At 47.1% G+C, this 22,059-nt stretch overlaps 1 protein-coding gene across 6 annotated transcripts in view; it reads left to right on the top strand.

The window, feature by feature from the left end:
• Window positions 1–22,059, top strand: part of MAP2K5 (mitogen-activated protein kinase kinase 5) — a 1,998,137-nt gene that overhangs the window by 440,243 nt on the left and 1,535,835 nt on the right. For all 6 annotated transcript variants that reach the window (XM_069625127.1, XM_069625125.1, XM_069625124.1 and 3 more), the window contains exon 9: window positions 3,297–3,336. In XM_069625127.1, coding sequence (XP_069481228.1) covers window positions 3,297–3,336 — 40 coding nt within the window. The remainder of the gene's footprint in view (window positions 1–3,296; window positions 3,337–22,059) is intronic.

Here is a 22,059-nt window from a genome sequence, read left to right as displayed (position 1 = left end):
ACTTGCCAATCCTACTGCAGTCTCCATTTCACCTTTGCCTTTTCTGGCCGTCTGCACTTATCTGGACTCTCACTTCATTACTGAAACTTGCAACATCCTGTCCTCTCTACTCTACAACACACCCTTCTCCCTCACCCGCTCTTAGGCCTCCCTTGGCCTCCCTTGGCCCCCCGCTCCCCTAGTCTCGTTATTCTCTCCCATATCACCTGATTAGGTTTCTAGACAAGTCCGCTCTATAAAAGTCTCATCCAAACAGGTGCTCCCCTGCTCCTCCAGAAGTATCAAGGACAGCATTGCCTCCCTTGCTCCAGCCTTGGCTGATTTTGGCAATCACTTCTCTGCGACTGGATCCTTCCCGTCACTCCTCAAGCACTCCCTTGTGCACCCTCTCCTCAAAAAAGCCTTCTGCCGACCCTTCCTGTCTGGCTAACGACCGCCTTCCTGGGCAAACATTTGGAGAAGCTGGCCATCTCCCAGCTTATCCACCACACTGAATCGGTTGATTGTCTCCACGACTACCAGTCTGGTATCAGAGCTGCCAGAGGCACGGGAACTGCACTCTTGAACACCTGTGAAGACTTGCTCTCTAGTCTTGATTCCAACCCTCCTTCGTTCCCATTCTTCACCTTTCCTCTGCCTTTGAAACAGTCAATAATGTCACCCATATAAATCGACTGTGATACCCTTGGCATCTCGAACCTGGCTCTGGACTGGCTGACCTCCTTCCTCTCTGAACAACCTTTCCAGGTACAACTGGGCCCTTTTCTCTCCTCCATCTCACTCTCCACCTGTGGTGTCCCTCATGGCTCTATTCTCTCACCTTGGCTTTTCAACATCTACCTTGCCCACCCCCCGTAGTCCACATGATCTCTGCCGTCTCTCCTAATTTCCAGTGTTACGTGGACGGCACACAACTCTCCAAGCTTCCCGCCTCTTCCTCTCTCATTCTTGAGTGTCTGCTATTCAGGCATGGTGCTCTGCTAACTATCTCTGCCTTAATGCTAGTAAGACTGCGATCCTTCTCATTGGGACTCCAGCCCCCCTTCCCTCCTACACTGGCCACCCTCCATGGGCCCCCTCCACTCACCCTCCTGTGAGGCAAAAAACCTTGGTTTCTTCTTCGACCCCTCTCTATCCTTCTCTACTCACATCTCAGACCTTGCCAAGAAGGCCCACTTTCAGCTGCACCTCCTCAGAGACATTCTCCCTTTCCTTACCTTCCCCCAGAAACTCAATGTCTCCGGAGCTCTGGTCCTCTCCAAGCTGGACTAATGTAACAGCCTCTTCCTCAACCTACCTAGGTCCTCCCTTCAGCCCTTCAACTAATCCAGAATAGGACTGAGAGACTTATCCTTGAACTCAAGTCCAGGGACCGCATCTCTCCAGCCCTACAATCTCTCCACCAGCTTCTAGTTGCTGGGAGGATAAAGTTCAAAACCCCCTGCATCATCCACAAGGATGTCTGGGGCTTGGGACCCTGCTACATCCAATTCTCCTTCCCTAAATACCTCCCTGCTGGAGCCCTTCAGTCATCTAACTCCAACTTTGCAGATCAGATGCTTCACTTCCAGAGAGTGGGAGTAGATCTCTCTCCTCCGCAGGTTCCTCCCTCTGGAATGGCCTCCCTGACCCTCTCGGACTTGAGCCGGATCTCCTTAAGTTCCGGAAGCTTCTCAAGACCCTCCTTTTTTCTTCCTCTTTCCCTCTCCCCCTCACATGCTAATGTTCCCCCTCTGCCTCTTGCAGGCTGCCTGGTTCCTTAAGATTCTTACAGGGCACCAGCCACCCCCCACCCCACCAGTCTACCCCTGCAGTTGGTCTTCTCTGACCTCCCCCAACCTGCACTTGCCCTTCTGGGCTCCCTTCCCCTGCACTATCCTGGCTGCGCTTGCACCCCCTGAGCCTTTCCAGCCCTGTTTCTTGCACTTAGCATATGGACCTTCCTTCCATGCACTCCCTGGGCTCTGTCCTCCTGGCCTCCCATGGCACTCTATTAACCCTCTGGCACTCCCCCGCCCCCATGCACGTCTGTTTACTGCACTTGCACGATCCAAATATCACAAGGCCTAGTAGGGCTGTTTTTGTTTTGTCACCCCCCCCTTGTCTTGTTGCACCTTCAAAAACATTGTGTATGGGTGTATTATACAAACCCAATAAATATTTGTATGTGGTGTTAACAGTAGTGTATTGACTTGTATAGTAGTGCATCGAGTGGTAAAAACCTAATTTGGTTGTATTCTATGTTGGTATGCTGTTTGCTGGTGGGTTATGAAGTGGCCGATATATAGTTAATTGAATGGGACCTTCTAAGTTTTAAGAGCATGTGTGCATGAAACGTGCAGACGTTTCTTTGTTGAGCAATATAAATGTCATTATGCTTGACCTTCGACATCTACATGTTTAAAATTGGCCTCATTACGAGTTGGCCGGTACACAGTAAAACTGCTGGTAATAACGTTTACCAGCATTTTTCCCAGACTGGCCAACTAAAACTTTGCCAGTAGGCCTGTGTTACCAGCATGGCCGGTAATGGTGGCAAAATCCTCCCATGGGGTCCTATGGGACTCCATGGAACAGGGATTTACTGTGTATACCGGCACTTGTAATTTGCTGATAATACTGGCAGATAAGTGCCAGTAATGGGAATAGTGTTTACTGGTATTCCAGTTCATGGAGTAGGTATTCAGAGCATACCAAAGAATATTGTATGAAGAAACTCAAGCATAAGAGAGACATTTTCATACAGAAACTATCAGGAATTATGAAAAGCCCAGTGGAAGAAAGTGCTTCTCTTGGCTGAGTTTAAGTTGATTGAACTAGTGGTAGTGTCCGGTAGAATTATGTTGAACCAAGGACATTTTTACTTTGGGGCTTCCTGATGATAGAATAGCACTCTGTTTCTTTAGATAGGCAGAGATATCCCTTAAGCTATAGGGAAAGTTAGGCTTTGTCATATAATTTCATTAAAGAGTTCATAATGTCCTTAATGAGACAGTCTCCTCCTTCTGACCCGCCAGTTACCACCGCGCCCTCCCATTTCAATAACCGTCACTCAAAACCGAGGTCATGTGTACATTAAAGGTTGTTGAGCTGTCAATCCTCTTATTCACAAATGCTCATGGACATATGGTATTGTCATGTGAACAAATCTTCACAATATAAACAGTGATCCCTTGTTTACATAGAATACTGTCTTGGTAATGAAGTAGTGTCCATCAGATGTGTGTGGTTGACCTCATGAGAGTACTGTTTGCTTCAGGTTAACACTAATCACGTTTTATGTGCTATTTCTACAGAGCTCATCATGTTCCCAGTGGCAAGATCCTAGCTGTCAAGGTAAGAAAAGAGCTTCATTTGGCAATTTTACGAAATCATTGTGCTTGAATTTAATTCAAATGAAATAAGTTTTTCCTTTCTCCTAAAAAAGAACTGCAGGATATCCTGGAGGAATTATTACTGCATAGTGTTAGAAAACAACGGGTGCGAAACCCATCATAGACAGAGGGGGAAGAGGTAGCCAGTTCCCTATCACGGGCCAGCCTTTGGCTCACCTTATATTAGCGTAGGCCTCACTCAAAACGTAATTCCTTTAAATGTGCTGGAAGGTGCAACATTCACGAGCCCAACTTAATAAATGAAAATGAAAGACTCAAAGATGAAGCTCTAAACAGGAGAACATTTTTTTAAATTCACCATTGTAGTCACAAAATTAGACCTTTTCTATACAAAACAGGAATGATCAGAAAAACAGAATTTGTGGTGTTTACTATTCAATCTCTGGGGTTTGACTATCCACTCTTCAAATATGTATATCTGCTTCTCTCGTCCTCTTTACTTTTCTATGTCTCACCATCCCCGTTTTTCCTCCTCCCACCCTAAGAGGTAATCTATACCCTTACTGCCTTGTAACCTTGCAAACTCATTTATCCTCCCGCTGCTGACGTGTCACACACTTAAGTGCCACTCCGGAAATCCCATTCCCTTAATAGTAAAGCTCACTCTGTCCTAGAACTTTATTCTCAAATTCCTCTGCATTTTCTTTGCATCACTGAAACCCGGTTGTCCCCTTCTAACAGTCATACTTGCTGTACTCTCCTCTCAATAATTTTTCTCTCATACTCCCTGCCCTTCTAGTCGGGTGGTGTGTTTGGTATTCTTTCCTCTGCCTTCAGTGTGTACTTTCGTGTTAACCTCCCAACATTTTCTTCCTTTAAATAGCATTTTTTCCCCATTTCCTTTCCCGCGCCGTTAGCCTTTATTGTTATCGATCAACCCCAGGGCCCGGTTTGTTCATTTTGTGAGGATCTGGACCTTCTTGCTAACTTCCTGCCTTCTCATAACCCGCTCTGTTTTAGTAGTGACTTTAACCTTCATCTTTGTTCCACGCATTCCTCTCTCCTCTCCATTCTTGATTGTTACTGCCTTCTACAAATCCCTCCTCCTTCTCATATAGTTCTCCATTGGATCTGATCTTTTCTGCTTTAGCTTTGCTTTTCCCCTTTATTGTTCTGATCACTCTCTTCTTTCATTCTCCCTTTCCCTTCACCCTGATCCTCTTATCTTTTTCCATCGCGATATTTGACTTTTCGATATTGCTTCTTTCTCCGCTTCTACTATTTTCCCTTCTCTCTACATTTCCTGCTCTCCTGCTGGATTATACTTGTCATCAACTATCACAAGCTTAACTAACTCACTTGATCTCCTCTAACCCTCTGTTCCTTTTTCACCCTCTAATGAGCTTTCTCAACCTTTGATCTCGTCGAGCCTCCGCTTGATGCACTGGACTCCGCGCCAGGTTGAACGGTGCTAGCACAAGTCCGAAGCAGTGGCAGAATGAACTCTTCTCTCACCTCTTCACTCCAACTATCATTTCATGCTACTTTCAGCTAAGCAGCTGTACTTCAATTCTCCTTTCTCCTCCCTCGCTTCTCATCTTAGTCAGCTTTTTCAAAACCTAAATTGTATTTTCTCCTCCATCAGCTTACCCTGCCTCATCTTCACTTTCTGATTCCGATTTAGAGAGTTACTTCTCTTAAAAAAATTTCTTCATGCATCGATTCCACCCCCTTCTGCTCCTCTTCCCTCGCCTTATGTTGTTGCATTGTCGCCCCACACTCATGTCATCTTTTTCTCTACTTACTGATTATGATGCTTCCTCTGCTCTTGTGTGAGCTCACCCAACTTCCCCTAAGGAGGATCCTCTGTTCTTCTTTAATTCTACCAGTCTACTTCTCTCTTCTTGCTTATTGCACTGCTCTTTTTAATTCCTTTATGCTCTGTACCTGTTCCAACTTCGTTCAAACACGCCTCTATTCCGCCCTTTCAAAAAAAAGCCTCACTTTACCATATAACTATCATCCTATTTCTCTTCTACATTTTCTCTCCAAGCTTCTTGAGCGCCTTGTATATTTCCAAATTTCCTCTTCTCCTTCGTTAATCTGCACTCTTCCACCAGTGTTTTCATTCTGGATTCAGGCCCGTTACTCCACTGAATCTGCTGTCTTGATGTTGAACAACTCGCTTCTTACCTCATATTAATCTAAACTCTCCTCTCCTTGTTCTGTTGGACTTGTCTGTTGCCTTTGAGAGTCAACCATTCTATTCTTCTCTGTTCACTTGCCGACCAGGTCTTTCAAGGCACTGGTCTTAGCTGATTTCATTCTTATCTTTATGCCCACACCGTCTCAGCTCCTTGGGCTGATCACTCTTCTTCTATTTTACCCCTGCCTCACTGTGTTCCCCAAGGCTCTGGTCTTGGTCCCCTTCTATCTTCCCTCTATGCTTCTTCTCTTGGGATTCTTATCTCTTCCTTTTGTGTTTTCCTACCACGTAGACACCGATGATTCTCAAATTGTTCTGTCTTTCTCTTCCTTTACTGATTCTATTCATTCTTCTTTTTCTGCCTGTCTTCTTGCAATACAAGCATGGATGTCATTTTATCTCCACCTCAACCCCTCCAAAACAGAGGTTCTTTTCTTTCCTGCCAATACTATAACTCCTCCTCTATCCCTGCTCTCCACCTCATTTCCTCCATCTTCCTTTCTTTCTATTTCCCTTACTTCACATTACTTGGATGTTGTCTTTGATTCCTCACTTTCTTGCTCATATTCGTATTACTTCACGCTAATGCCGCTTCCAATTATACAATATCCGGAAAGCTAGTAGATTCCTCAACTTTTCCACTTCCAAACATATTTCTTCTTGTGAGGAATTCGACGATCTGCGCAGTGGGTGTGCGCTCACGTGGACTTTTTTAAAAATGTTGTATGAAACTGAATGATGGTAGATCAACCTCCGGAAAATGTGTGGGGCTAATCCGCACACATTTTCCTATGCTCACACCGCGCGACATACACATACTCATGTAATCTGAGTGGGCTTAGTCCCCCCTGTCATATTTAGTTGGGATATGACCGCCAAGAGTAAACCATGTCATCTCAGAAGGGGAGGGCCAAACCGTCACCCTGCCATGACCAGCCTAATAAACTAACAAAGGCCCCATGGATCCACCTGGCCCTTTTGTTTTGTTTAGCTCTGTAGCTGGTGGCAACATTTGTATACTAATCAAAGTTTAATTCAAATAGGTTCACATGGGGCCTGGTTGCAGAGGCTAAAAAAGGAGACAAGAAACCCCCAACACCCTTTTAATATGCACTGTCAACCTGAAGCCATCTCCCACCCTTAGTATCGATTGATAGTGTGAAAAACCAGAGCGTTTTTCACTGCTTAGACCCCGGGGATCCCTTAATCGGGGGGCAAGGGCATGGCCATCGTCTTTGGATCCAGACCCTGGGGGTTAGGTGTGGGAGAATCACCTGGGTGAGGGGTCCTCGGGGAGTGGTGGTGGAACGGCCGATGGCGAGACATGGTATCCCCCCTTTCCAAATACTCCTATTTTATAAGACGTTCCAATGTCTCAGATCCCTCCCCCCTTTTCTGCGCAAACTCTGAGCCAAGGAAGAGGAGATCTGAGGTTGAAAGGAGCACCACCCATGCAATACATTGGACATGTCCCACTAATATGATCAGGCATGTGATCTTAATTACAAACACCTGGTACCTATTAGCTCTCCCCACATGGTTAAACGGTGGAACAATGAGACACACTCTCAGCAAGGCAAGGTATGAGAAGGAACAGTTCTTCCAGGGCGGTGGCGAACCAGGCAGAGCAGGGTGACAGGCAGAGGAACGGAACCGAGGTACAGAGAAACCTTGGACACCCCGGAAAGAGATTGTTACCTCCAAAAGGCCTTGAAGGTTGCACAAGGAAGCCCAGCTGGAGAGAAGAGACAAAGCACTTTTGTATGTCAAGGATACCAACCACCCTCCCGGGTCATCGGCAGAGTTGGGGAGGTGCAGCAACAGTTGTGGGATCAGCCTTGACTTCAGTTTCAAAGCTGTGAAAGAGGAAAATAAATTAACACAGCCAGTGAGTTGATGAGAGCAATGAAAGTCCCATCTATATTAAATGAAACTTGACGGCAACTGTATCCGACGAATGAAGGTTGCGCGTGTGCCGATAAGATGCGAGAGAAAACAAGGCATTGTAAAGAACTGTAAATTAAAGATACAAAGTAACAGAGTATTCCGGCGAAAGAAGATTGCCCAATCGAAAGTCTCTGTGAAATGTCTGATGCAGTATAAGTGGTGGGAAGAGAAAGAAACTGAGATGTAAGATTTAAACTGTTAGGTTTGATCCCGGCAGAGGGAAACCTGGATATGAGGGATATCTTTGAACTTTGAAATAAGTATTGTGCTCGAAAAACTAGATTTACCAAGAGGCCTTGGTGTGGGAAAGAAAAGAACAAGTTACTTATCAACTGGTAACGTTCTTTTGACTGGATGTTCCTCCAACGTATTTCACATCTTTGACATGTAATGTCATCCACTCTAACAATGGACATCCTAGAAATATAAAAGCTCAAAGCTCTCCTACGGTCCAACGTATGGAGTCTCTCCTCTTCCTTACCTGGATGAGGAGGAGGCTAGAAAGCAGAAAGCAGGAAGCACCACCTTCTGGCTCAAATAAAACTCCAACACTACCTTGGGTAGAAAGGATGGACGTACCCTCAGTACAATCCTATCCCTGTGGAACACAGTAAAGGGTGGCTTAGACTAAAGTGCCTGCAACTCGCTCACTCTGTGAGCAGATCTAACTGCAATCAAGAAAACCGTCTTGAAGATCAACAGTCTCAAAGGAGAAGAGTGCAAAGGTTTAAACTGAGCACCCATCAATAATTTCAAGACTAGATTCAGATCCCAAACCTGCACCTTAAAAGGGGATGATGGGAACACATTTTGAGCCCTTTTAGAAACTGGGTACTCAAAGGAATCTTAAAATAAGAACATTCTTCAGACGAGTGCTTGAAAATATAGTGCTGCCAGGTAACCTTTAATGGTACCCACTTGAAGACCCTTGTGGGCCAAAGAAAGAAAGAACCATCGGAATGGAACACTGAAAAGGATCGCCATTGTGTCCTCTGCGCCAGTCACAAAACATACGCCAACGGTACAGGGATTTGGTTGCCGGACGCCTGGCCGAAAGCAACACCTCCATCACGTCATCCGGGAGGTCCCAATCCTTCTATCTCAACCTTTCAGAAACCAAGCGTGAAGGTTGAGTCTCTTGACCTCTGGATGGAGAACCCCCACCCCCCTCGCGTGAGAGAAGATCCTCTCTGTGGGGAAGACAGCGTGGAGGACAGATGGACATTTCTAGAAGGTCCGTGGACCACGATCTCCTGGCCCAATCCGGAGCAATTAGGATCATGTGGGACCAGAACCTCCGCAACCTCCTTAGAACTTGAGGAATGACGGGGACCGGAGGAAACGCGTACAGAAGTGGGAATGACCAATCGATGACGAATGCGTCCCCTAAAGCTCCTCTCAGAGGAAATTCCTTTGAGCAATATATTGCGCACTTCCGGTTGGCACCGGTCGCGAACAGATCCACTTGAGGGGTTCCCCAAAGGGCGAAGATCTCCTGAAGGACTTCCTGAGCCAACCCCCACTCGCGGGAGACTGCGCTCTGCCTGCTCAGAGCATCCACTGCCGCATTCTCCTCTCTGGACAGATGAACTGCTGAGAGTTAGATTCCCTGCTGTATTGCCCAGAACCAGAGCTGCAGCGCCTCCCTGCACAGCGGGAGAGACCATACACACCCCCTTTTTGTTGAGGTAATGCATGGCCACTGTGGTGTCCGTCATGATTAGGACACTCTTCCCGCGCACAATTGGTAGAAAAGCCTTCAGGGCCAACATGATGGCTCTCAGATCCAAATGATTTATGTGAAGTCTGGACTCTGACAGGGACCAACGACCCCTGGTGGTCAGCTCGTTGGCGTGAGCCCCCAATCTTGTGAGGGAAGCATCCGTCACTACCGTCACCTCCAGCCACGGTTGCCAATACGGCTCTCCCTTCATCAGATGCCCTTTGCTGGCCCACCACAGAAGCTCCCGTGAGACCTTGAGCGGAATTTGAAGGAGATGCGACATCTTGGCCTGAGAATTGGGACCACTGCGTCCTAAGGGACCATTGAAGGGACCTAATCCACAGTCTGGCCTCCAACACTAGAAAAATGCAGGATGCCATGAGGCCGAGCAACCTTAAGAAATCAAAAGCCGGGAGACTATGGGTATCTTGAAATTTGTCGACCATCTGGACAATGTGATGAGCCCTCACCTTGGGTGGCAAGCACTTCCCTAAGGATGTGTCCAACACAGCCCGATGTACTGGAGCTGTTGGGAAGGCGTCATATGCGACTTCTTGAAATTGAGGGAGAAGCCCTGTTTGTGAAGGGAGTGGCAGGTGAGACTGAGATGATCCAAGGCTTGTTCGGGAGAACGCGCTCTGATCAGCCAGTGGTCCAGGTAGGGGTAGACCTGTACCCCCCTCTCTCCTGAGATACGCTGCCACCATCACCGTGAGCTTGGTGAAGACCCTCGGGCGGAGGTCAACCCGAATAGCAGGACCCGAAACTGAAAGTGCAAGCTGCCAACGGTGAACCTCCGGTATTTTCTGTGCTTTGGATGGATTGGCACATGAAAATTAGCATCCTATAGGTCCACTGACACCAACCAATCCTGAAGTCGAAGGACCTGAGAAAAAGTGACCATCTTGAACTTGTCCTTCCGGAGGAAATTGTTCAAGTGACGCGAGTCCAAGATGAGTCTGTCTTTCTTGGGAATCAAAAAATATGGGGAATACCAGCCCTGGTTCCTCTCCGCCACAGGCAGTAATTCTATAGTGCCTTTCTCCAGCAGGGTCTAGATTTCCTGCACAAGGAGCGGATCCAGAATCTTCAAAGAGTTTCCCCGGTGGATTGTCGTGAGGCCGATTTAGGAAGGGTAGGCAGTAGCCGTGGGCTATGGTTTCCAGAACCCACGCATCTGAAATAATGGCTCGCCACTCTTCGAAATGCTGAGACAGTCTGCCCCCAACCGGCGAACAATGGGACCTGGCCTCATAGAGGTTTTGGAGCGGCTGCAGCAGCGCCTGAAGGCAAAGAGGCAGCGGCCTGAGCGGCTTTGGCACTTCTTCCCCGTCCACCACAGGTAGTTTTACAGTGTCCCCTTTGACTGGCCGCTCCCCTCGCTCTACCAAAAGAGTAGTAGTAATGAAAGGAACCCCTGCATTGCTGTCCCCTTGGACAAAAAGGCGTAGGTTGACGCACAGCTGCGCCCAAAGATTTTGAACTGCTTTGGGGGTCTGCAACTTCTCAAGGCTCTCGTCAGCCTTGCTGGCAAACAAATGAGAGCCGTCAAAGGGCATGTTGAGAAGACTGGCCTGCACATCCGGTGCAAACGCAAACCTGCGTATCACAGTGCTTGCAGCCATGGACCGGCTGACTCTATCTGCTGTGTCCAACCCAGACTGAAGGGATTCACACATGGCATCCTTGCCATGCTGCACAATAGCATGGAACCCATCCCTTTCTTCCCCCTTCGGAAATATGCTCAGCTGCCAGACACACAATTCCACAGAGTGTGAAAAAATGTGGCAAAGGCACAGGTGGAGTTGGCCGATTTAAGGGCCATACTCCCAGCTGAGAAAACCTTGCGTGCCCATCCATCGAAGCGCTTGTTTCTATCTGGAGGGGATGGTAGGGTACGCCCCTGCCTCGAGGTGGCCCTGGCTGCCTGAACCACCAAACTCTCCGGAGTGGGGTGTGTGGATAGGTAGCTGGGTTTGCTACTGGATGGTTGTTATTTCTTAGTCAGCGACTTGTTGATCCCCAGAAGAGACTCCGGGGTGTTCCAAGTAGCAGCCACCCTTTTCTTTAACGCCATGTGAAAAGGCAACACTGGGTCAGTGGACGGACCCTGATCTAAAATGTTCGTCAGGCCATCCTGATGAAATTCAACTTGAGGGCTGGACCACCCCAGGTACATCAACCTTCTATAGGAAGATTCAGCATGAGCCCCAAGCTCAGACCTGCCAAACTCCATCTCAGGAGATGTATCCAGGCCAATGGCATCATGCAAAGATTGCTTCAGATCTTACAGCTGATTATCCTCTGAAAAGACCATGTCAGGAGCTGCGGGAGTGTCACCAGGAGCACCAAAGGGCTCCAACTCCACATCAAACCTCTCCTCATAAATATTTTGCAGAGAGTGAAAGAACTCACTCCTAGGTACAGAAGTAGACCTGGAGTCCACAGGGGACCTCACAGTATTAGCCAAAGACTTTCTTGGAGGATCCACAGCTCTAGGGGCCGCCACCATCAAATTTAGACCTGTCGGCCCCTATGGCGTCGACAGCTTGGACGTCGACAATGGCGACGAGGGCTCTGAGGGCCTGGTCAAGGGCAAAGCCCAGACAGCCACACTCGATGGGCATGGCGCCGACAGGGTCGACACCTTTCTCAACACCTTGCCAGGCTACGACGGTCTCGCCGGGGACACGGACCGTGACCTGGATCTGGCATGTCTCTGGTGATCTACCTGAGCTTTGTCCAAACGGGACCTCAATGGTTCCTGATGCTTATCGCGCCGACCGCCCGGATCCGAAGACCGAGACCTCTCCACGCCAGCTTCAACCGAAGGTGTGGATGGGGCATTGCCCTGAGATTGAAAAATCTCCAACATTTTCTCCCTGAATGTCTCCCACTCCTCCGGAGTTGAGGATTTAGTGGGGCAAGCCACTTTCCTCGTGGAGCGATCATCCAACGAGGATGGGAAAGGCGAACGGTGATGCCGCTCCGGGGAGTGCGTCTACGAGGACGACGAGCGGCAGGAACCACTCCGGGACCGAGATCCCCTCGACTCCTTCTGACGGGGAGAGTCACCCCTCGAGTCATCGGTGGAAAGACCGGATTTCTTGGATTTACGGGGTTTGGATACCCGACCTACCTGCAACTTCCCCTTACTCTCCAACAAGACCTTGGCAGTCAACGACTGGCACTTCGAGCAGTCGTTGGTGTTGTTGCTCTCACCCAGACACCACAAGCAGATACTGTGCGGTTCAGTAATGGACATCTGGGACTTACAGTCCCTGCACGTTTTAAAGCCTGACCGCAGGGTCAGAGGGGTCGAAGAAGACGACGTTATCGAAGCTGATAACACAAGGCGCGCCGAGTTCTTGAAGCAAACACGTTTGCGGAAAAAACAGAACTGAAGCTACGGGTGCCGTGCATCCTACTTATAACATCTGATGACATCACCCTTGACGGAGGCCTTCGAGGGACATCGACCCGACGCCATTGACGCAGGACGCCCTCTGCTGAAAAGTTTCTGGAGCAGCACAGCTGTGGACATTACATGTCAAAGATGTGGAATACGTTGGAGGACACAATCCATTCGAAAGTAACGTTTGAGGATAGAAGTTTGAAGTGGTCATGCCGAGATAAGAGAAAAAGCCTTGCAGTTTTGAAAGTCTTCGACAGTGGAAGAAAAGTGAAAGGAGGCTCAAGCCGGACGCAGGGAAGCCTATGAAGGTGTGATTGAAACTTAAGAAGGGAAACCCCACAAATTTGCGATTGAAAGGTTTGAGCCCGGCAGAGGGAAACATGTACTGAATTGTGGTAACCAGACAAACAAATTTTGTTGAACTGTACAATACGCTAAAAGGTGACCTGGCCTGGAGTAGGGAAAAGCAGAGAGACCGAGTAGATAAACTAGTGACTTTTCGATGAAGGCCAAGTGGGCCCTGATCCACAAAACTAACTGCATCCTTGTGTCCAAAGCCAGTGTGCCGCAAGGGTCAAGTATGCCACCTTACCCAGTGCTACAAAACATGGTGAAGGGAGTTTACTCAGCCATACTGACATTTCTTTTCTTTACACATTTATTGTATTAGAAAGCGGGTAGGCATTAGGTTTTAGTATATGCCATTTTATATTTACTATGGACTAACTAGGACTATATTTTATTTAGTTTGCTGGTCGAGCATACTCCCATCTTAGTTATAGGACAAGTTAGGAGTTTTCCAACACCTTTTAAACCATCAATAAAGGTTTTGTAACTTGCAGCTCCTGTGTCAGTGTCTACTTGTGATGCCATGCCTCCCTCACAATAGTGAAATGCCATGTCTGGGACTGCATGTATTATAGTAGTCATCCAGCAGGGAGACACCATTCAGAAGGTATGAGTAGGTGGATTGATGATGCCAGAAAGTCTGATCTCGATGCAGCTTCAAGGGAGACATGCCGCATCAATCGGGAACCACGGAGCACTCCATTGACCAGAGAGAGACCCTTTGATCCACAACAGATCGAAAGATGGGTGGGATTTAGTATTACGTGTTTTCACCCTTTTAACTTTTCTGTTGCCAGGCACTCCGATTATGACCTCGCGCGTACAGGAGATTGATGGTGGGCACCCAGGATTGGTTCATTAAGGAAGGCTTAGCCTACACCAATCCCTCTGGTCTATTTTGCTTTAAAAGAGGGTTGAGCGTCTCTTTAAGGCAGATCTGTAGGCTTCACCAGAAGCAGAAAAAAGAACTCTGCATTGGACCCTTGCTGAAGAAAATTATAATTATTCTTTTATAACGCACTTAATACCAGCAAGTGGTTTCTAAGCGAGGCATCGGGATTCGAAACCTGTGTTGCGCTGTGTTGTCTTGCTTCCAAGACAAACGCGTTGCCGCCGAGCTATCCTTCCTCCCCAAAGTAGAGTCTGACTTTCATCTTCCACCAATGAAGGAAGGTTAGGACCTCCAAAAGGGAAGCAAGATCCTTCCCCTAAACATCTCCCAGGCAATAGAGGGAGATAACGAATCCAGAGGACCTTCCAGCAGCTCCAGAACCGGTACCCAGCCAGCACAGAGCGTGCCCTGCTAGGCTCTGCAGCAAGCTTTCTAGGTGCCAATTCAGTGGCTAGCTGCTGCATGCGCATTATTCAATCGATACAAAGCTCTTATGCCACAAACCAAGGCCTGTTTGAGACCTCCTCTCCTCCGCTGGAAGTGTTTGGGAATGGCAGCTATCCCTGTGCCAGACAGGGCATTCGGGCATTGTGACATTTCAGGACGGTGTCGGATGTTAGAATGATACAACCCTCTTCTTGGGGATTCCTAAGGAGGCAGGCTGGTCCACTCTGATGCTCTTTTTCTGAAAAGCACCTTTGCTTCCTTGGGGGCAATGAATTGCTCTTCCGGTAGGCCCACCTCAATCCATGATGAAGCATTTCCCTAAAAAGTCCATGATGTTCAAAGCTGTGGAGTTCTGCAGGCTGTTTTGTTCCCCTTTGCTGACTTGCCAGTTCCTACACCACCTCACTGGAAAACTCTCTGAAATACATGCTCTCCCATTTTAACATTAGGAAGTGTAAGGGTGCAGAAGTAAAGCTCGAACACAATATGGATATAGACTTTTATTGAAATTAAAAGGGTTGGAAAATGCCTCTATCCCTAAAGCTAAGAGGGGTTTTCCTGCCTCAAAGGAAACTAATGAAATTGTCAGGAGTTCGAAACTAAAGTCTCACTGTCGTATCCCAAACCTACTCCTGTCCCTAAAATTAAAAACCTAAGATAACTGTGCAAGGATGGTCTTCTTCTAAAGTAAACACGTGTTTGTTGTGCTTTGCTTTCAAACAAAAGAAAAGTTCCCAGTCTCTCTGGTAATAAAACGATGCAAAAGAATGTTCCAAAATATGCAACTCCAAAAGCTAGGGTTGTGCTCCTTTCCCCTAGACTTATCCTTCAAGTGGATGCGGGTCCCAGCTTGGTTTACTTCCCTGCCAAGCAAGTGTTGAAATGTCTCTTCTTTCAAGGTTCCACACCTCCTTGGCTTCAAACTTTGGTTTCTCATGTTGGTGTGAGTTCCAGACTTGCAAGGTTGCGTTGTATTCACTTGGTTCACTCTCCTGCCAAATATACAACTGTTAGGCAGAATCCTGTGCAGTTCCCTTAGGGAACACTACAAAAAGATTAAGACTACAGGAGTAAGCAGTAAACCCAATTGGTGGCTGAGCAGTCAGACTTCCCTCAAGAAGAGTATGGCAGTATGTAGAGTATACACAATAGGGCCAAAACACAGTTGAGCAAACAAACACTGACCAGAGCTTTGTATAAAAAGTATATAATTATTTATTTAAAACGCACTTTAGGCAATATAGTAGCACTCTAAATCAAAAGCAAGTTAAAACACAGCCAGATAAAGTATACACACCTCCCTTGCTAACTATTAGACAAGTCAGAGTTAAAACACCACGATTTGTTAAACAGATGTGAGCGCGTAACCTGATGGCACTCCAATAGTTCAGTTAAAGGGAGAGAAAAAGGCAGAGCATAGAAATAAAACAGGTCCCAACACTTTTAGGAGTTCTCAGCAAGGGAATAAAGGGGGTATATACTGTAGAGCCAAAGTTCATAGGCCATGCCCACTTTAAATGGAGCAAAGCGAAATGTGCCCAGGATCACACGGTTTAAAATGCACTAAAAGTCTTTGCAGAATGTTCAAAGGAGGTTGGGGCGATTCAAGAAGGTAAAGTTAGAAGGACTACGGCCAACCCAGTTGGAGAGCCAAGGATTTAAATGTCACCTTGGGCAAACCGTAGGCAGGGAGGCCAGGCAGGACACAGTACCTTAAAGAGAGAGGAGGCAGGCTCCAGCGGTGGCAGTTGTTCCTGGCAGTGGTTGCAGTTCGTTGTTTTGACCCGGAGAAGAGAGGATCTCGTCGAGAAGGAAACGTGGAGTCGTTGCACTGCACAGGGATGAAACCAGCCGCGGAGTTAGTCGATAAAAGATGCGTTCCTTTTATTCACGGTCAAAGTGATGAAGCTTGGTTATCTGGCTGCCGTGGTGCTTGGCACGGGCGATTCAACCAAGAGACATCTTTGGACGGCGAAAGGGGCGAACTGGTTGGTCCCACCAGCTCAGAGGAAGAAGACTCGTTCAGCAGAAGATCTTCTCTTGTCGTTGGAAAAGTGGTGAGTTTGTTGCAGCAGGGCTACACCGGTGGTGTCGTCGTTGCAGATGGCGCAGCTTCTTCCCTCTTCGGATTCTTAGGTCCTGTGGCGACTTCTGAAGTTCCAGTCCCAAAGGCCCTGCTTTTATGCAGAAAAACCCCCATTCAACAGCCTAGCTGTCACTCAAACATGCTAAGTGGTGAGCCGGGCGGCTCACCACTGGCCCAATCAGAACAGAGTGCGACTTGAGTTGCTAAGGCAACGCAGTCCAGGGTGCCAATTCCCCTCTCCACCCATCCTGTGGAACGCAGACAGAGTGGCACCATTTGGAGGGCTTCTGTGGGGAAGCCCGCCAAAAAGTGGAACAAAGGGCTCGACCTTGGTCAGAGTTACAGAGACGGACACAAACACCATTTTAGAAAAGAGTTCTGGTAAAAAGACCCAACCGGTGATTTAATATTAAATATACTAACTGCGGTATCTTTAACATTGCACCATAAAGTGGTGCGTTTAAAATCAATGGGAAAATCCCATAGAGAATATTTTGGTGGAATATTTTGCGTGGTAACTGCTGCCACCAGCCAGAAACTCGACAAGGGGGGACTGGACAGTGCCCCCTTGAAACAGACCCAGGGGCAATATAATTAGCCCCTTCCAGTACTTCCACAATATGATGGTTTGTACTGGTTCTGTTCATAATTTAGGACTAGTAAAGTCAATGGTGACTTTACATGCCCTGGGAGACAGTAGTCAGTCCCAGGGTATGGCGTCTGTTTGGGGGTCACTATGACACCCCTGTGTTATGTCACTGAGGGTGCTGTGTAACACACATAAAAAATAGATGATACCCTATGGAGTAAAAAGAAAACCCCATAGCCCATAAGCACACAGAGTCAGACATACCTCAAATCATGCCTAAGAGTGGGAGGAAAAGAGTCTCACTCTTAGCAGGAGAAAAAAACAAACCCCAAAAATCCAGCAAAGCTGCTGGGGGACTCGCTGGGTTTGGGAAATTAGCCTTATAAGAGAATTCTCCCTAACAACAACTGTCTCGGGGTCCCAGACTCCTTTTTGTTGGGTCCCAGACCCCTTTTTCTCTTGGGTGCGGGTCCCATACTCGCACCTATGCATTGTATACGCTTGGTTCACTGTCCGTCCAAGTATACAACTGTCTCTCCTTTGTTTCGGGATACCAAACCCTCTCTCGCCAGCTTCTGGGCTCGAGTAGTATAGCTCAGTAGCAACGTGCTCGTTTTGGAAGCAAGACGACACAGAGCAACACATGTCCGAAACCCAGTTCCGCGCTTAGAAACCTCTTCGGTATTAAGTGCGTTTATAGATAACCAATTATTATGATGACCCGATGCTTCCCCAGACCTATCTCAGCTCTCGGGCAACCTGCATGTCTATTGCTTTCTTTTTGGTGTTACCAATGGTTCCCGGGCAGCTGTAGTCTCCCCGGAGGCTCTGGTAACATTTGAGCATCCAACTGCGTCTGCAGCATCCCTGCAGGCTGAAAATTCTCTTGTTGCGTGTTCCGCTTCCTACGCGCTTCGCCATGCATCTGGGTACGTCTCTTGCTGTTCCTCTTTGGGGGGGGGGGCTGTCCTCCTTTTGTGTCTCTCCCATGTGTGTGTTCCAGCCAGAGCTTGACACTGGTCTCCCTTTGAAATCATGCATCAGGCAGATGTATTCATTAGAGCCAATCCCTGGGCTCACAGAACTAGACTGCTCGCTCCGTTTCACACGAGTAATCCTTGTACTCCTGCCCATCCTCTTTGTCACAGTAGCAACCTTAAAGCTGCAGGCATAATACTTTGGGTTACTTGGTTTCTTATTGTCGTCATTTAGGTTATTTTGGCTAACTAGACAACAATACATATTAGCCTTATCCAGGGAGGGGCAGGAGGATTTGAAGAGTTGGGCATGGTGAAATGGGGAGATATCGAGTTTCCAGACTGATGATCGTCTGATTCCTTCCCCCATGTGATCCTCCTTTGGTGCACCACCCCCAAGGGATTTGGGGGGACTATTGTACTGTGGACGCATCGCCCTGACCCCTTGGGAACGGTCTCCACCTACGGAAGAAGGGTTGACATCCTCGGATTCACCACACAAGCCATATCTAAAATTGCATGACCTCTTGCCTACATGTGAAACATTTCCTCTGTTTGAAATAATTTCCCATTGGTTCCCATCTTAGTGAGTTTGGTATCCCTCCCACAGGTCAGCTACTGTGACAAATCCCCTACCTCACTTTGGTAACATCTAGTGGGATGACCAAGGATGTCAGGTGCCTCCCAAGCTTGCAAATAATCGGCCATAGGTATGGGAATGGGAAATAAATCCTGGTCACCCCCACTTAGTCCCTTCTCCTGACAGGGGCCCTTCACATGAATTGAACGTCTGATGAGTCCTCTTTAAGTGAAGTTGTCATGGTGACTGGGGATCAGGGACCACATGGGTTCAGGGAAATCTGGCTCTCCCCAGCACCAAAGTACAATGCTTCTGCTTCCACTGAAGTTGTAGCAGTGGTAGTAAAATTAAAACGTCCCCACTACGCTTTAAGGAACACCTAAGGTCAAAAAATGGTGCGTGGGTAAAAGATGACAGAAACAAGGGATGGCAACACATTGACCAAACGTTAGCGGTGGGACCCCTATAGTCAGTGTTATGGATGCCCAAGGAGGATAGGCCTCAAAATCTATATAAAAGCTCGATAGGGCCACTGGTGTGCGAGGTATGGGACGATCTGGTAACTAGGCTGGAGCTAACGACATGCCCATCGACATTTACCCCAATATTCTTCAATCCACAGTTCTCCACAGGGGCGGGAGGAAAAAGGTTTAACAAATGGATAGGGGCAGGCTGTCATAAGTTGAAAAACATGTTTGGGGAGGGGAAATCAAGTCATTCATCCAGTGCAAAGAGGACTTCATGCTGGGAGAGGAGGAGAGATTTAGATATCTGCAATTACGTCACTGGCTACTACACCCTGAGACAAAGAAAGCGGCTTTGAGGCCCCTGACACCCTGCACATTTTTGTTAACAGAAAGCACAGGGGATAAAAATCTGATAGGAACTCTGTACAAATTCATAAAGAAAATGAGGCACTAGGGCCGACAAGGTACATGAAACTGTGGGAGCCAGAAGTGGGATGCCAGATAGAAGACGAGGAGTGAGAACGTTTGTGGGGAAACCTATCTGGCCACATGAAATCAATTCAACTACAAGAATTCTGGATCAAACTAATGTGCCAATGGCATCTTACCCCGGAAGCCCTGAGCAGAATATACCCTCAAGCAAAGAAAGATTGTTGGAGGGTTTGTGGGGAGTTTGGGTCATGGGGGTCAGATATGGTGGAAGTGCCCGCTCATGCAAGGCTACTGAGTCATGATAGGGGCTGCATTAGAGGAAGTGACAGGAACCAAAGGCCCTAGGAACCGAGGAGAAACCATCCTGGGTCTTGGAGGGATGATAGAAGAGCTACCTCGACAGCGCAAAGGAATATCTACGTGATCCTGGTGCTACCGGGGGACCTGGTGATCGCCCAGAAGTGGAAGTCGAAGGATCTGCCGCAGGAGCACGAATGGGTCAGTAAAATATGGCAGTTTGCTTCTATGGAGTGGGTAACCTATTCCTTGCATGGAAACCACCAGGGCTTTGTGGCAGACTAGGACTTGGTGATGAAGTTCCAACAGAGGGACGCGAGAGGGGCGTGGTGCCCCAGGAGTATGAAACTGTTGGGACTGGTGTAGAAGGGCCAGAGAGCTTGTGGGAAGGGGCCATACAAACTGGGCCAACCGTTGAACTTGTTTTTAGGAAAAGCAGAAACCCAGGAGTGTCTGAGCCCCAGGCGTATTCCGTAACAATGACCATGGAACTTTTAAAAGGATGATTTGGATGGGTTTGCAGGGGAGGGGGACAGTTTGGGGTTGTGATGTTTGACAAAAATACAAATAAAAAACTTAATTGGAAAAAATGGTGCTGAAGTCTGCAACTAAATGTAAATGTCTATAATGTAGTACAGTTTCTTATGGAAATTGGTAGTTTATTCCATAAGAATACACTTTAAGGTGTGCAGCAGCCTGCTACCATATCGGGTAGTTGGGTTTACTCACCACTAACACATTCTTCGTACTAGACAGTCCACAATACGTAAGTACATATGTTCACATTATACACTAAGAAATAAAATTCGTTTCTCAGGAGATTAGTCTGAAATTCATAAAAACAAAAAAAAATACATGTCTACGGGATATTATACTTAAACTTACACCGATCTAGATAAACTAGATTACAACTTTGCTCAAATTTGTCTTTACAGCCAAGCCATGTACTTTGCCACAAAGTGTACAATCCCATTTCATTATCGGTGACCAGACATAACACAATTGCCTGTGAGGTCCCTCTAACACCTTGGGCTAAAAAACAGAGTGTCAAATAAAATGTATACATTGTAATGCGCCCAAGTAGTTGAAGAAATAAACGATCAGCTACAATCCCTCAAGATCACTTCGCTCCAGCACGGTGTCAAGTCATTAATTCGAAAACAAAAGGATGGAATGCAATACATTTGAGTCGAAAGGACCGGAAAAAAGACTGCTTTTTTAATGTCTTTTTTTTGGGGTTTTGGTATAGGTAAAAATAATGGGTTTTGACCAAAAAACGGGGTTTGGGGTGGAAACCCCTCCCCCACCCCCCAAAAAGTGCATTCGTTTTTTTTTTTTTTTTTACATTTTTCGGTCCTTTTGTTTCAAGAGTATTGTTGTTCAACCTTTGTATTCGAATCTTTGACCCTAAACCCTCTAGCACTAGTGCTCAGCTCACCATCCCTAGATCTAAAAGAAGGAGAGGTCTAGGGAGATCTTTTCCCATGCTAGTGGCCCATATCTGGTATGTTTTTCCCATGCCTTTGAGGCTAGAAACCAGCTGGACGCTTTTTAGGAAAACTATGAAAACCCATTTCTTTTGCTAATTCTTGCTATCTCCTTGATTTCTTTTCTATAGTCCTGTCACCCAAGTCTTGCCGTGTCAATGTAGCGCCCTGATGCCCTCAGGTTTTAGCGCTCTATAAATAAGTTACTCAAATCCAGTTAAGACTGGCATATTAACAAATAACTAACACTATTCTTCACCCGCACTTTGCAATGGCAACTGTATCTGAATTGGCACTGTTGCACCTTTTCAGCAGGCTTGCTACAGGCAAAATAGCGGTTCTGAATTTGGTAGAGAGCTCTTGAGAACTTGGGCTTTAGGTAATCAAGATATCCCTCAAGCCCAAATAAAATTTAAATTGCCCAATAGTTAGCTAGGCTACGGGTAACACAAATATTTATAGCGATTATTAACTCTTAATGTCTAAATTCTACTTGAGCCTGGTGGAAAGGGCCTAAAAGCAGAGTACCTTCTCTAACCTACCTCAGACACATCCTAAAACTGTCCCTACTCTATTAAGTTATTAGTGTTCTAAGAGATAATGAATTGTGCCTTACAGACACTCTGCCTGACTGTCTTCTTACTGTTATGCTCACACACTTGTTTCACTCTCACTATCTTCTACTATGCTCTTCCAGCTCACCTGTTCTACTCTCTTCATCTCCCCTTTCCCTGTGATGATTGCTCACACCGCCTATGCCTTGCCTCCATCCTTTGAGGTTACTATTCTTCTCTGATCTTACTACTTGCTTCTCTACACTACAACTCCCTC

Source organism: Ambystoma mexicanum, chromosome 11 (assembly GCF_040938575.1).
Source record: "Ambystoma mexicanum isolate Mex_15411 chromosome 11, UKY_AmexF1_1, whole genome shotgun sequence".
Classification (NCBI taxonomy): domain Eukaryota; kingdom Metazoa; phylum Chordata; class Amphibia; order Caudata; family Ambystomatidae; genus Ambystoma; species Ambystoma mexicanum.
Note: the sequence above shows the minus strand (reverse complement) of the source record. Positions and strands in the feature narration are given on the sequence as shown.